General features: G+C 46.6%; 1 protein-coding gene across 1 annotated transcript in view; it reads left to right on the top strand.

Moving 5' to 3' along the window:
- TGFA (transforming growth factor alpha) overlaps positions 1 to 15,101 on the top strand; it is a 102,982-nt gene that overhangs the window by 30,718 nt on the left and 57,163 nt on the right. The window contains exon 2 of the mRNA XM_066267340.1: positions 6,491 to 6,544. Coding sequence (XP_066123437.1) covers positions 6,491 to 6,544 — 54 coding nt within the window. The remainder of the gene's footprint in view (positions 1 to 6,490; positions 6,545 to 15,101) is intronic.

The raw sequence follows: 15,101 nt of genomic DNA, 5'->3' as shown, positions 1-15,101 counted from the left end.
CACAAGTCAGGAGCGGCAGTGAGGATTTGAACCCAGTCTGGTGTCAAGGTTCCTTTCTGTTCTACCATAACAGACCCTGAGGCAGAATTAGAAATTGGCAGAGGATTGCAGTGTAGGCACCCATCTGCTGACTTCTTCCACCTCCCTGATCCTAATCCTTCCGAATACTTTGGTGTTTCCTAGTCACAGATATATTGAGATGGATATGGAAACCTGTGAGCATTCAGGTGGCACTGGTTTATCTTCCATGATGTCATAATCATGAGGTATTGCCTTAGCCTCATCAGGCTGGACTTTGCTGCCTATAGCCATGCCATTAGGAAGGGCTGCCGAGGGCCCTGAGCTCAGGGACCCAAGTGCATTCCCTCATGGATGGTGAGCTTGCAAAATCAAGACTGCGGTGTGCTCGCTTCAGTAGCACATATACTAAATCTGGAAGACTGAATGGAAAACGTAAAGATGGAACATTGGGCACTTTTAGGTTCAGGTTTAGGATCTCTTCTATTTTCTGATATTTGATGTAAATGCCATGCTAAATTGAAAGACAAAATTACCATAAACCTAGCACAGTCACTGAGACAAACACACGCGGGCTTCACATCGTCTGATCCTTGATCAAGGCAAGGAGTCCCCCCTACAAAGCATTGGAAGGAGCCAGTGTTCCGTGAAGGTGCTCGGTAGGCTAAATTGTTAAGGAAGGTGGACAGCCCTGTATCTTCACAGATGCTTGGAAGTTAAGGACTGGGCAGATCTTCTCATCCTTCTCTGTTATTTAAAGAGCCCAAGAATGAGAAAGGTCAAGTGACTTGCTAAAGGTGACACAGTTTATGGATGACTCTAGTCCCTGGGTTCCCCATTAGCTGTGTTCCCCGTATCACAGAACATACTTGGATTACATCCAGGAGAGAAGAGGAGGAGGTGGTCCTTTCCAGCATTTTTGTGTTGTTTGGCTGTACTTAACAAGATAAGCAGAAACAGAGTGAGTCTGCGGTGTCCGTCACTTACAAGCTGGGTGACCTTGGGGTAGTTTGTTCATCTCCTGTACCTCAACCTTCTTACCTCTAAAATGGGAGCATAATAGTACTTACCTATGTACTTGGACTTGCTTTTACTATTGAATGAGACAGTTCAGGGCATGTAGTAAATACTCAAGCAAACGTTGCTGCCATTATTATCAATAATGCCATCAGCCACAAAGACAAGCCTGTGACTGAACAACATGAGGAGGGAGCCCAAGACACCAATTAGACTCCAGTGGTCTTCCCTCCACCACCTGCCACTGGCATAGAAACATCTTCCTGGTTAACTTGTGCCATGTCATAGCTGTGTTTGAGGTCAGGACCTCACTGTGTGGGTTTGAAACTAAAAGCTGCCCCCTCCACAGAGTTGGTTTTTTGTTCTGTGAGTCAGGACCTGCCACCTGAAACACAATACTAATCTTTTCAAATAATGTCTTGATAAGACTCTCTTCTTGGGTAGCGGGGTCCAACCTGTATTTTAAAAGCAATGTTCCAGATGCTGGGATGGTGAAAGAAAGAGCCCTCTGTCCAGGAGCCCGTCTGCCCAAGGTGACTCATTCCTGTGTCACATGTTTCTAAACTTTCCTTGCCGTCCCCAGAGTTGTCCTGATCCCGTCTGGCCAGTTCCCCCACAGATTCCTCTGTGGCTTTGCCTGACACCTTCTGAAGTGAGTGTCACTGAAGCCTGTGAGCAGGAGCAAATGTGAACTGTCACATCCTCCTTGAAGAGAAACATGTCCCCTCTGAGGGCTGGCCTCCCCGTACTGGGGTGATGGCAGATGCAGTGGGTACTCTCAGCCCCAGTATTTATGTATATTGTCACAGGGGCAGGCTTATGGTCTGCTGGTCCTCCCACCCCTGACCCCGCCCCTACCTGAAGTGCATGCCCTTTTTTTCCTTCCTAATCAGTTCTTACCCTGCATCCTGCATCTTCACATGGCTATCAATAACTCTTGCATTTAAAAATACCATACAGTGCTGCAGTTTCTGCTATGCAGTTAAAATCCGCCATGTTTGCAGAAAGAGTTTAGTGTTGGGATATAACTCATAAAGGAAGAGGCCTTAGAACCTGTACCAGCAAGCTCTGGGTTCCATGTGACCCATTTACACATACATTTGTGCCCATGTGGTTACTACTCCATTGGTGGACCTCATGCTGAGCTGCAGGGTTCTTGATTTCTAGGTGTCACTGACCACGTCCTGTGCTCCTCTGGCTCTGACCCTCATGACCCCAAAGCACGGTAGGAGAGGAAAGGGGATCCTGGCTGCCCCCACAAACACCCACACTCCTTTCTGCCCCTCTCTTGCCTGACTCCTGCCCCTCCTGCCTGCATTAATTCTTTACTTGTATGCCTTTCATCACCACCTCTAAATCCAGGGTATCCTTCCTCCAGAAGGACCTGCTGCTACCTCTCTGCATCCTCTGCACGTCTCTCTGACACCAAAACCTTACCTTTGCCCCCTTAAGTAGAAAGTCTGGCTTAGGTGACCCAAAAACAGGTGAGATAGGGAGCTCTTGATTTTCTCAGGGACAGCTGATGAAAAAAAATGAAATAGGGAAGAGCCTGGAAGCAAACACTGGCAGTCACAGAGGCCAGAGCCAGGCATGGTCCGCTCTGCTGGGGTGACGGGCACCAGCGCTCAGTGTCCACATAGGAGACGGCCACTGGGCTGACGAGCGGAAGAGGATGGAGGGCATCTCGTGCTGAAGGCTCAGCCCAGGTCTCAGTCCTGTGCATGAATGAGCAGCAGCCCGAGGGTCTGAGGCGGGCTCCCTGCTCTGTGGTCCCGGAGAGGGGGGCCCAGGGCCTCTCAGCAGCATTTCCCATTGGCTCATCTGTGAGTCAGTTTCCCAGTGGCTCCATTATGTATATATATTCACGGAATTAGTAGCCTAGCCCCTCTTTCAACATTCTTTCTGCTAGAAATTCTTATTGCCTTTTTAATAGCCAGATTATAAGCACTGTGACCCCTGTCCTTCCTTGAGGGCAGGCCTGGGCTCCCACTCTGCTTGGAGTGGGAGTGATCAGCCTTTCATAAGGTTTTCCTTTTGTCGTATGTGGTTTTCCCCTCACCAACCCCCGCCTGTTATTTTTAAATTCCATAGCCCAGGGATTCCCCTCTTGAAACTTTTTAAACAGAAATGGGATGCTGACAGGGCCAGCTTAAAAGGGATTCCTGCCCTAGAAGGAGGCTGTCTGGGTGGCCTGTGGCAGGCGAGGTCCAGCTTTGAAACTCAAGCGAGAGGAGCCTGTGGCTTCAGTCCACAAGTCTCCATCTGAAGTGTGTGTTGTCTCCCTGGATTCACGGGTGTGGCAGCTGCCCCAGGGATGTGCTGTCCCCACACAGGTGCTCCAGGGAAGGATTTCCTGTGTTTCTGATGAGCCTCAGAGGCTGCCAAGGCCACATGTTTCTGGAAGGCCTTCACAGAGCCCAACTTTCCAAGCACAACCAAGGGGCTAGCAGTCTGGATACCTGGGCTTACACACACACATTGGCGGTCAGGGGTCTGGTCACCCACACCCTTATCCCTTGGGACCCGTTGCTCATAGTTGGGGGAATTGGAGGCAGTGGAAATTCCCAAAAGGCAATGGATATGGCCTCTAGAAGTGAGAGATTGAGCTTCACTGCTAGACCTGAATCTGTTGTTTGGACTCATTTTGGAGGTAGTAACTGGCAAATACACATCTATCAAGGTGTTGCGACAGGCTGTGGTCAGAAAGACTATTGTGTGGTATAGTAATTAAACACTGACCTGGGCACAGCAGTTGGACAGACTTGAGTTTGAATTTGGCTGCAGGAGCTTGGGCACATTTCTTAACCTCTGTAAGCCTCAGTTTCCTCATCTGTAAAACCACATGTTTCCATAGGCTGGACCAGAAGGCCAGAGCCTAGGAGATGCTTATATCGAGGGTTAGTCTGAGGACCACATAAGACAACACGTATAAAGGTGCTGGGCCGGGAACTGGTACATGTCCACAAAGTGGTACCCACCCACCTGAGAAGTGAAAGAAGCAACCCCTAGTTTTTGGGTCTGGGGCCCTCATAGGGAGCTCACCACATAGTGAAAGGAGAGCAACGCCTCACCCTTCATCACAGAGTCTCAGCAAAGTTGTGCCTGAGTTGGGATTTTAGAGAGAAGCCCAGAACTTTAAGAAGTTGTTTTCCATGGGCATGACAGGGTATAAAAAGAAACTATTCTTCTCATATTTCTCAAATTGTGAATGAAACCCAGTGTTTTTTCATCTGTGGAACATGGTGGTTTTTACAGACCAATTAGTTCCCAAAACCCCTTTGTGATAGCTCATGGAGGAGGAACAGAGGGGGCTAAGTAACTCGCCCCACTGCTAAGGAATGGCCCTTCCACACACCCTGGAGTCAGTGATTGTGTCTGCTCTGTCCCAGTCATAGTTGGACAATATTTACTTTCTTGTATCAGTTTTGCCTAACCAGAGATCAGTAGGGAGCCCAGGACTGTGTACTTTCGCTAACTTATGGGATGTGATGTCAAGGAGGAAAGTGGCAAGATTCATTCAGGGACAGTTTGTGACTGGCCAGTGGCACTTCTTGCCGAAAGGTATGCAAAGTACCCCTGTGTTGTTATATTACTACAGGTCACTGGCTGACTTTTGCCCTGACTGGTTTGTGGCAGTACCAGCAAAGTCAGTGTGACAGGTCCTCAACTGACAGGGTGAAAGCACTAAGACTTCTCCTGGCTTTGGCAGAAGTCCTAACTTTAATACCTGGTGTGTATATTACAAACTCAGCCTTTTACATGTCCGAGGGACCCTAAGAGCTGTGCTTCCAAAATGAGTATCTGTTAAGCAGCAAGAAAGAATTGCACAGGGAAGATGTGATTTTACTGATTTTTCTCTTCTTGCCCCCTGCCCCTGCTCCAGCCCAAATATCTGGTCCTGGACTCAGTAGGAGCCTTTGGGAAATCCATGTCAGGCTTCCTGCAGATGTGCTCTAAAGTTCTTGTGATGCTTCTCATTTCAGAGGCCTAAAGGAAAGTTGTGAGTGTGACTGCTTTATCTGCTCTAAATGTGTTTCTCCACTGAGAGTCAAGGGCTTCTTTGTCTAAACCCTGAGTGAAAGGGGCAAGGAGCCCTCACAACCTGTGTGGCGGGGTTTGCCCTGCTCCTGTGCAACAGAGGGGTCACCATGAAGAACTGTACTTGCTTTCTGTATGACTTGATTCATCTGCCTTCTGGGCTAACTAACCCCTAGGTGGCCCAGACTCTGTATGGCCACCATGGCATCCTTTGCATTTCAATTTCAGGAAGTCATTGTAACTTAGTTCATGCTGATTTCATAACTCATAAGAAGTTCCTTTTTCATTGTAAATTTGCTGCAGTGTTTCCAGAAACCTCTGCTAGTGCAATCTCAGGGCACACAAGGTCATCATCTGTTGGCAGGGGCAGCTTCATGGGCGTGTGACTTGTGTAGTAGCAGAGTCTCATGCTCAAATGGGCCCTGAGCATGGGGTTAATACTGTGGTTGCAGTCTTGAAATTCTTAATAGTTTTCTCTTTAAATTTGATTAGAATAAGAGAAGTCCAGTGAACAATGTAGTGTGCACAGGGGCACATGATCCCACCTAGTGCCACCTCCTACCTCCCTGGGTGAGACCTTGGCACCAAAGAGGTTGAAGTTAGGTGCATACACCCCGCAGCATCTTGGGACGAGTCTTGGTGGCAGCTGTCACCAGGCTGGAATGACAGCTCTATACTATGTTCAGTGAGTGACTAGATAGGCAGAAGCCTATCCCCTACCCCTGAGTCAGGTACCTAGTACATCTGGTGCAGAGGTTGTGATACCCTTGGAGGGTCATCATCTCTCTGCCTCTGGTTGGGGCGCCCAGTCCCTGGAAAGAAGAAATACCTCACTAGACTTTCCTGCCTCTAGCTGGGTCACCGCATAGCCATCCAGCTGTGGCTGGAGGGAAAACTGGGCAGTTGGTGGTCACACGTGCACTTGCACACTTTGTCCCTGGGGCCCCCTATGCCTATGAATCTCTGCTCACTTTACTTCACAGACAGAAATGACATAAATAACAAATAAAAAAAATCATGACATGCACAACAATGTGAATGTACTTAATGCCACTGAACTCTACATTTACAATGGTTAAAATAGTAAATTTTGTATATATTTTCCCACAATAAAAATGTTTATATGGTAGTGAAAACACAAAAACAGGAAACATCACAACAGGTGGAGAGAGAGACCGTGGAAGAAAGGAAAAGGCTTTATATTTAGTACTTTTAATGACACTGTTTTTCTGCTCTTTGAACAAGGGATCCCACATTTTCATTTTGCACCAAGCCCCCCAAATTATGTAGCCAAGCCTGCCTGTTGGCCACCTTGTAAAGCTACCCAGTTTTCCCCTTTGTAGAGGCCTGCCCTTGAACCCTGAAAGTCATGTTGCACTGAGCTGACTCTTACCTTTCCCTCTTCTTTCCCACACAGGTCTTCTGTTGGCTGTATGTCAGGCCCTGGAGAACACTACATCTGCCTTAAGTGGTGAGTCCTGTCCTCTTGTCCCCTTGGTGTGGAATGGTATGTGGGGGATGGAAAGGGAGCAGACCTTGGCTAGTTTGTGGAGCCTGAGCTCTGAGCTTCATCTGCGCTCCTGCCTGCTGAGTGTACAGCCCACTGTCCCCTGAGTGCTCTCTGCCTTCTGTCCCAGGGGCCAAGGTCGTGTTCTTGGGAGATCTTAACTGCAGGCCCCAGGGAGTTATTTCTCTGGCGAATGAACGCTCAGGGCTCGCCCCTCCCATCTCTCTGTTCAGACTAGCAGTGTGGGTAAGGGTGCTGGAAAACAGAGCGTGCAGGACCAGAGAACTCAGAACTAGCTCACTCAGTGATCTAAGGACCCAGGTTCCTTTTGTCTGCCTGTGGCTGGTGACCTTTGTTTAGTTATTTTCTGGTTTGTCTTTTGACATTTGTAGTAATATTTTCCTTATTTCATTTGAACAGATTGGAAAGTATGGGAAATCTAGGCAGCAAACTGCTCCTGATCAGAGGGCTACAGGCCTGTCCCTGTTACAATTGCACGTTGCTTTTATCCTTTGTCCATGTGCGCTAATATTTTTATTCAATTAGTCACAGTGAGAAAACTATTTTGATTCCTGCTTTTAGTTTAAAAACCGAGTTTACGCGGTTTGGAGTTGTATGTTTTTCCATGTTGCTAGAATGTCTTCCATTATATACTTTTTTTTTTTCTTTTCATTTTTCTGAAGCTGGAAACAGGGAGAGACAGTCAGACAGACTCCCGCATGCGCCCGACCGGGATCCACCCGGCACGCCCTCCAGGGGCGACGCTCTGCCCACCAGGGGGCGATGCTCTGCCCATCCTGGGCGTCGCCATGTTGCGACCAGAGCCACTCTAGCGCCTGGGGCAGAGGCCACAGAGCCATCCCCAGCGCCCGGGCCATCTTTGCTCCAATGGAGCCTTGGCTGCGGGAGGGGAAGAGAGAGACAGAGAGGAAAGCGCGGCGGAGGGGTGGAGAAGCAAATGGGCGCTTCTCCTGTGTGCCCTGGCCGGGAATCGAACCCGGGTCCTCCGCACGCTAGGCCGACGCTCTACCGCTGAGCCAACCGGCCAGGGCTCCATTATATACTTTTAAAATGTTATGATGTTCCATTAAAGTGGACATGTGTAATTAAATTAAGCATTTCCCATTGGATACTTATGTTGCTTTTAGTGTAAGGTATGATGCTGCATCTTTATGCCTAGAAGCTTTTTCCTTATTTTGGATATTTTCCTTAGGATAGATCTTTAGGAGCAAGAATAAATATATAAATGACCCTTGGTATGAATTGCCAAATAGCTTTCCAAGTGAACTTGAGCTGATTTTTACACCAACAATGCATGAGTCTGCCAGTTTCAGGGTTCCCTTGATGACATGGGATGTGCTCTCATCTGTTCCTGTGGTGGCCCCCTGATCTTTCTGTGTGTCCCTAGTGATTTCAGGGCAGCGTCAGTGTGTGTGTCTGTGTGTGTGTGTGTGTGTGTGTGTGTGTGGCTTATGTATGCATATACTCTCTAACTAACCACACACTGTCCTGGTACTTGACTCTTCTCTGCCAGACCTTTCCCTCCAAACACACTAGAAGTGATGCTGCTACTCCGGTTGGAGCTGTTATTCTTGATGCACTTGAACCCTTAACATATCCAAGCCACTTGGTGGTCCTTAATGACACAGAAGAAAATACCTCTCTCCCTCTGTGTTATGCTTTATTGGGGTGAAGGGTGGAAGGGCATGCCCATCCCAAAGCAGTGCTTCTAGGGTCCAGGGTCTTAGCATTTCCTAAAGCACTTTCTTTTGCTTTTTTAATTACCTCCCACATCACAAGGGGCTCAGATGTGGATATATGGGGAGGGGGATAGCTTAGTGATCCCCTGTACTGTTCTCAGATTTGTCCTGACCCCCTTCCGAGGATCCATTTACCCCCCAGGTGCATCTTCAGCCCCTCCTTGTCCTCACTGTAGGACCTGGTAAGTGAAGGTGTCACTTGCAGGCAAACAGGTGGCAATGGTGGTAAGTGTTGATGCTACCATCCATGGGGTGGGAGTAGTCCTGGTTATTTTACCCCTCCTTCCCATCGCCCTCCATTCATACAGACAATAAAGGCCTAGTGGTGTTGGACCTGTGCCTGTTCCCTCAGGTATGGCTCCTCTGTGGTCCTTTGGTGTTTCCCAGGCTCCCCGGGGTAAACATGGTAAGACCTGCTATTCAGAAATGACTGTCTTTGCTGCATTAGTGATAGTCTGTGCTTCATCTTTCCCTTCTGGACTTGCTTCTGTGAGAATGTCTCTGATATGAATGAGCAAGTCCCTGAGGTTTACTCTCCTCATTAGGATAAGTGTTCAGGAAGCAGTTGCATTTGCTCTATTGCACATCACCTTGTAACAGGCTGAGTGCCACCCTGTGGCCCAGTGTGGTAGGTGAGAGCAGGGGCAGTGCCACAACTTCTAATGTCCAGGGACTTTGCGGCCCTGGAGCTGTTGCTGGTCTGTGGAAAAGGGAGGTAGGCTGCCCGTCTGGCCTCTGCAATGACCTGTATTTGATGGGTTACTGAGCTATGGGAATTGTGCTGCAAAAGGATGATGGACTAGCTCTTTCTAGTTTTACTTATTCTCTGCCCTGTCTTGTTAGACCTAGACATGAATCCAAATAGGGCTGGGCTAGGAGACAAGTCCATGTGAAGACCATGCCATAGGCACCCCTCGAAGGCCTACAGCTTTGAGACTGAATCAGGCTTTTTTGCTTAACTATCTCTTTCGTTAAGGTGACCTCCATGTCTCCTGCAAGAGTCCTCAGACCTTTGTAGGCTTTAACCACCATCAGCCCTACTGTCTTCACCAGATATGGCTGATATGCTGTGGTGGGTGCTGCTCAAACTGGGAACCACACCTACCAATTATACTCACTACCCCAGCACCAGAGTGAGTGAGTGTGTGTGTGTGTGTGTGTGTGTGTGAGTCACTCTTGGCCAACTCAATAAGTAAAACTATTTGATAATCTACTAAGGAAATCTTCATATGTAGAAGAGAAATAATAACGAAATCCATCTCTATACACCAGTTTCAACAATGAGCGTCACTGCCATCTTTCCTTCACCTATTCTCCCACCTTTTTTGATTTTTCCCTTTGCTGGGCTATTTTAAAGCAAAGCTCATTTGTGAATACAGTATTACTTCTATCTAACAGATAAGGACTTTTAAGAACAAAACCATAGCCTATTAAACCACCAAAGCAATAATGATTCTTTTGTGTTAGATCCTTAAATACAGAGGGTAGATGATGCTGCATTCAATTTTATGACACTTCATTTCATTTGCATTTTCTTATCTTGTTTTCATATTTTGCCTTTTACTTATATGACCTTTCAGGTGAACATGGTTTTTGTAAAATGTGCTCATTTGTATACTGCGTGGCTGACTTTCACATCTAAGTTCTTCTTAACCCCTTATGCTCTGGATGTCAGTGGGATCGTTTACTAAATCCCAGAACTATCCATTTGGGTGTAAAGATGGGTTATTTTAGGACAGAAGCTACAAGGGCTTTCTCCATGGTATAAATATACAGGTCTCTTCACTCTAAGAGGTGACAGGAATGAGAAACAACAGTAGCTATAGGAGGGTTTGGTACATAATGGTAGTGCTGGAGCAGGACTGCAGGCATACTCAGAATTAAGCTCGAACGTTTTGATGGAGCAGCATGAAGAGAAAATTGCAAACTCTGTGTCAGTCAAGGGTAATACCTGCGTGTGGAAGAATAGAGGCTGATCCCATGTGGCTTTCTTGTACCTTTTGAAAAAAACAAGTTCCGTGTTCTTGTTACTTGATAGTTAACCTTGGCCTGTCTTACTGAGGTTTCATTGGTTTCTTCCAGTCTTCCCCTCACTTAGATCCCCAGTGTGCAGACTCGATGATGCCAGGGGCATAGGAAACTGACATTATTGTCATTAGTGACTGCTTCTCAGACATCTACTCTGGATGGGACTTGGAAGGATGCGTGCCATAGGCTGGAGGTCAGCTATCCTGGGTGTTGGGACTTGGTAGTCCCTGGGCAAGTTATTCACCTGGTTCCTGTTTGGATCTTATTTTCTTCATCTGTTGAACCTGAATCAAGAACAGCCTGTAAGGTTTTTCACATGATCGCCCTGATGAATTGGTGGAGACTACTTGGAAAGCTTTGTTGAGAAGGATGATGAGGCTACCTTCAGGCTGTGAGGAAATGCAGTGTAATTAAGAGGCGAGGCCTGCCAGGGACCCGAGGTAGGGAAGTGGTAGCGTGACTGTCATGTAGTTAATTCTCTTGGAAACATGCTGTTTTATATTCCAGTTTTAACATTTTAGTTTCTGAGAGTATACAAAGAGGCAGTCCTCCATCCTTGTCATCAAGGAGCCACCATCCAGGTGAAAAGACAGCATGAGAACCCATGGGAGCCACGTAATGACCTAAGGCTACTCAAGAGTGAAACCAGTAATCTGGGGGGATAGGACAAAAAAAAATTATCTGGTGGTTTTCAATTTGTAAAGCATACAGGGAAACATTAGCTGGAGGTAGGCTGAGGGTGATAGCATCTCATCTTAGAACATCTGTCACACCCTCCCCAGGAAGGAGTTATGACCTCTCTTCAAAAAGTACCCTTAAAAAAATAAAGTACCTTTTACTGCCCCTTAAAAGGGACAGAATGCACCCAGTTAAGTTGCTGGGTGGCTCCTTGCTTAACCCTCCTACATGTTGCACAGTTTCCAGGCTGCCCATCTGGTTCTCATGTTTTCGTGAGACTCCCTCTAATGACTGAGGGGTGTGGTGAGGGCCATGCTCAGGCACCTGCGAGCCAGGCTCTCGGCTTCCCTCTGCTGTCTGCCTTGTACAATCACAGTAGTCAGGGTGGCTTTTTAAACCTTTGAACTACTGCTCCCTCCTCTAGCCTGTGTCTAATGACACCCACATGGAATTGGGGTGTGTTTGAAGGTTTGCTTAATTTAGTGTCAGAGGTGGTGATGCAAGAAGATGGAAAATTCATGGTGGTGTTGTTTATGGGAAAGGTCACCATGAGCAGCTTGCTTGAGGAGACAGTGGTCAAATTTGGATGGGGACATTGGGTTTAGCCACATTGAGAGGGTAAGTTTGGGCTGGAGGTGCAGAGAAGGAGGCCAAAGCAGATTATAAAAAAACGTCTTGGAAGGTGTTACTTGTTTGGAAAACAGGTAGAACATGGGTCAGCCGGCAAGCCAGGGATCTGTTTATTGCTCATCTTGCCAAACAAAAGCTTCTCAGAATGCAAACTGCTTCCCCATTCCATTATCTGGAGTTTTCCCATGTGGAGCTGCAGTCATTCTAAAATTAGAAGGCTCACGTGTCCTACCCAGGTAGACCGCTCACTGTTCCAAATGTGTCTTTAGCCCGAGACTTGGTGTGTCTTGGCTGGGGGAGTGGGGGGGGGGGGGGTACATATACCCATGTGTGCCGGATTGCCAGGCTGGGAGGAGTGTGCTGCCTCTATTGTGGGAGAGGAGGAACTCTCTCCTTTCCGCCCTAGGATGTACCCTTGCCATCCAGCGTTTTGGTTCACCTTCCACTTTTTGCAAAGGAAACTGTGCTGGATCAGAAGGAAGGTGACCCAGGGTGGTAGACAGGCCACGGGATCTGGAGGCCAGGATCGCAGTTCTGACTCACTAGCTGTGTGACCTTAGTGGAGTGCTTTTAACCCTCCCCGAACCTCGGTTCTCCCATCAGTAAAATTAAGGAGTGGCAATAAGGCAGTGTCTTTTCACACTATGAGTCACGAAAACACGTTAGTGGGTCATGACCAACATTTCTTAATGAGATTAAATAGCTTAGAATAGAGACAGAATAGGACAGGTATTATTTCGCGATACTCTTGTTTTTGTTACCAAAGGATGCATATATGGACATTCTGCATCATTTTGTTTGAAAGAGCTGTACCCTCTATAACTTCCAGATTTTATCTCTTTAATGAAAGAACTTAAACACTGGCAGAGTAAGTGCCATAAATCCTTCTAGATCTGTATATTTTCACACGTACACACACACCCCTCCACATAGAAACACCCCTCGTCTCTTATAGTTCTTATTCATTCCCAATTTAACAGCAGTTCTTTTAATCTACTCATCTTTACCAGCAAGCCTTCCCAAACACCGAACTTATAATAGAAACAACAGCTTCTTTCCTTGTGCATAGACATTTCATTAGTTTACGTAACAAGTAATTAAATTATGTAAATACAGTAATGAGTGCAACTGACATAAACAGGCTTGGGAACACAGATGTCCTCTTGGTAAATATACAGCTTAACTGGTAAAAATAGACACGGGCTAGGAAACTAGAGGAGCCAGCTACCTAAGCTTTTGTGTGCTGAGGCTCGGGATGATTTTGCAAAGAACCAGAGAGGATGGAGCGTGTAAAGCAGGGCTTGGTTTAAGTGGAGCTCAGCAAGGAGAGCAGCCACTGGCTGTGAAAGAAGCAAGGCAAGGACACAACTCAGTATTTTTTAACACCTAGGCCTGTGGGTGCCTTAGTGTTCTCCCACCTTTTAGTTTTTGACATTTATTTAGCGCACATTAATTAAGTACTACCTCCTACCAGGCATTGTGCTAGGCCCTGGAGATACATAAGAATTAAACATGAAACCTGCCATCACAGGGCTTATAGCATCCAATAGATCCTGTTGCTAATTTTTACATATCAAAGTAAATCATAAACATAGACAAAGTCCTGATCTACCAAGATAGATTTGAATCAAAGTAAATCATAAACATAGACAAAGTCCTGATCTACCAAGATGGATTTGAATCAAAGTAAATCATAAACATAGACAAAGTCCTGATCTACCAAGATGGATTTGAATCAAAGTAAATCATAAACATAGACAAAGTCCTGATCTACCAAGATAGATTTCTTTGAAGAAAATACCTGCTTCTGCTATAGTCAGACTTCCCATTTTTAACTGACATGCCAAACATTATACTTTAAATTATCTTTTTTACATTGCATCTTGCTCAGTGTGGCCCATGGTGCTGGGCTGGTTTTCCATCTGATCCGTCACTCTTCTAGGCTGCAGTTGTCCATCTGTGAAGTTGGCAAAGAGAGTATCTTTGCCAGGAACCTTGTATTGCAAGAGCAGAACCCCAAAACACACATTGGCCTAAAAGGGGGTTGATTTTAAAGAGTCAGCCCTCGGAGAATCCATGGCAATGCTGAGCAGCCTGGCCACAGGGAGGTCGGAGCCAGGGTGACCAGTCAGATCTTGGCTGCAGCAAGATCTCTCTGCAGCAAGATTTACTCTGCACCTACTGTACAGATAATACCAACTCATTTCATTTTTGTGCCTCTTAGCTCGGAGTCACAAGAGAGAGTCGGATTGGTTTGTCTTCCTTGGTTAAGTGGCCACCCAGCAACAGTGGCAGGGTTGGGAGGAGAAGGCTGCAGGGTAATAGGTACCAAGGTGTAACAGAGGCTTTGGGCAAGGCATAGCCCCTTATTAGACCTGGAAGAGGCAAAGACTAGCATCTCTAATCCAGACTGATTCTCTGAATTATTCATTCAATCACATATTTAACGAGCACTTACTATGTACTAGGCCCTGATCACAACAGATACAGGGCCTATTCTTAAGGACTTCTACTCTCGTAGGAAAGGAAGACATAATATTATATTATATTATATTTTAATATCTCAAATCAGCATATTTTTGAGATTGTCCGTACTGAATGCTAATGTGTATGAGCTGAGATGGCTACATGTATCGCTAATGGGTGCAGATATTGTTTTCTGGGAAAACAGAGAAGAGTATAACCCAGAAATCTGCACTCTTAGTCCTCAGCCACGTTTTGCTAAGGCCAATGGGAAGAAGCTGAGAGGTGCCGTCCTTGTAGGCTCAGGTGCTTTTCCCTGAAGCAGCAGGGCCTCTCAACCCCGGAGCTCCTGCTCCTCCTGCACCTCAGCTGGACAGTGCTGGTTTCTGGGAGTCTGAAATGTTTGCGTTCCAGCACTGACTTTCTAACGTTCACCTAGGAGCTTGGTAAAGAGAATCACAAAGTTAGGAACGTGGTCCATCACCTTAAAGCATCCTTTTACCTGATAGCTTTGCTCTGATGAAATGTGGCTTTGGGGTAAGGTACCAGCTTTGTTATTTGAGAGCCTGAGCCAAGTTGGAGGAAAGGCCTGAAGTACCTGTTATTTACCTAATGAAGGGACCTTTAGCTATTTTAATCCAGCCAGGTTCGGGTGTCCTCCTTCTCAGGCTCAGCAACTGTCTGATTTATGGATTTATTCTGAGTCTTTTAGCTTTCCTATCCTGAAAGTTATGGCCCAACTCCCCTATCAGAATGTGTAATGGAAGGTGACTTCACACATCTGGCCATTTTATTACAGGTTTCATAGACTAAAATATTCCCTAAATACCAAAACATGCTAGTGCTAAACAAGGGCGGAAACGGATGAGATGAAACAGACTGAAGGGCCTCCGTGCCACTCCCATGCCAGGCCCGGCAGCCCCGGGGTTCAGAAGAACGCTTTTTCTTCCAGTTGTCACTTA

The sequence above is a fragment of the Saccopteryx bilineata genome, chromosome 3 (assembly GCF_036850765.1).
Source record: "Saccopteryx bilineata isolate mSacBil1 chromosome 3, mSacBil1_pri_phased_curated, whole genome shotgun sequence".
In the NCBI taxonomy this organism is placed as follows: domain Eukaryota; kingdom Metazoa; phylum Chordata; class Mammalia; order Chiroptera; family Emballonuridae; genus Saccopteryx; species Saccopteryx bilineata.
Note: the sequence above shows the minus strand (reverse complement) of the source record. Positions and strands in the feature narration are given on the sequence as shown.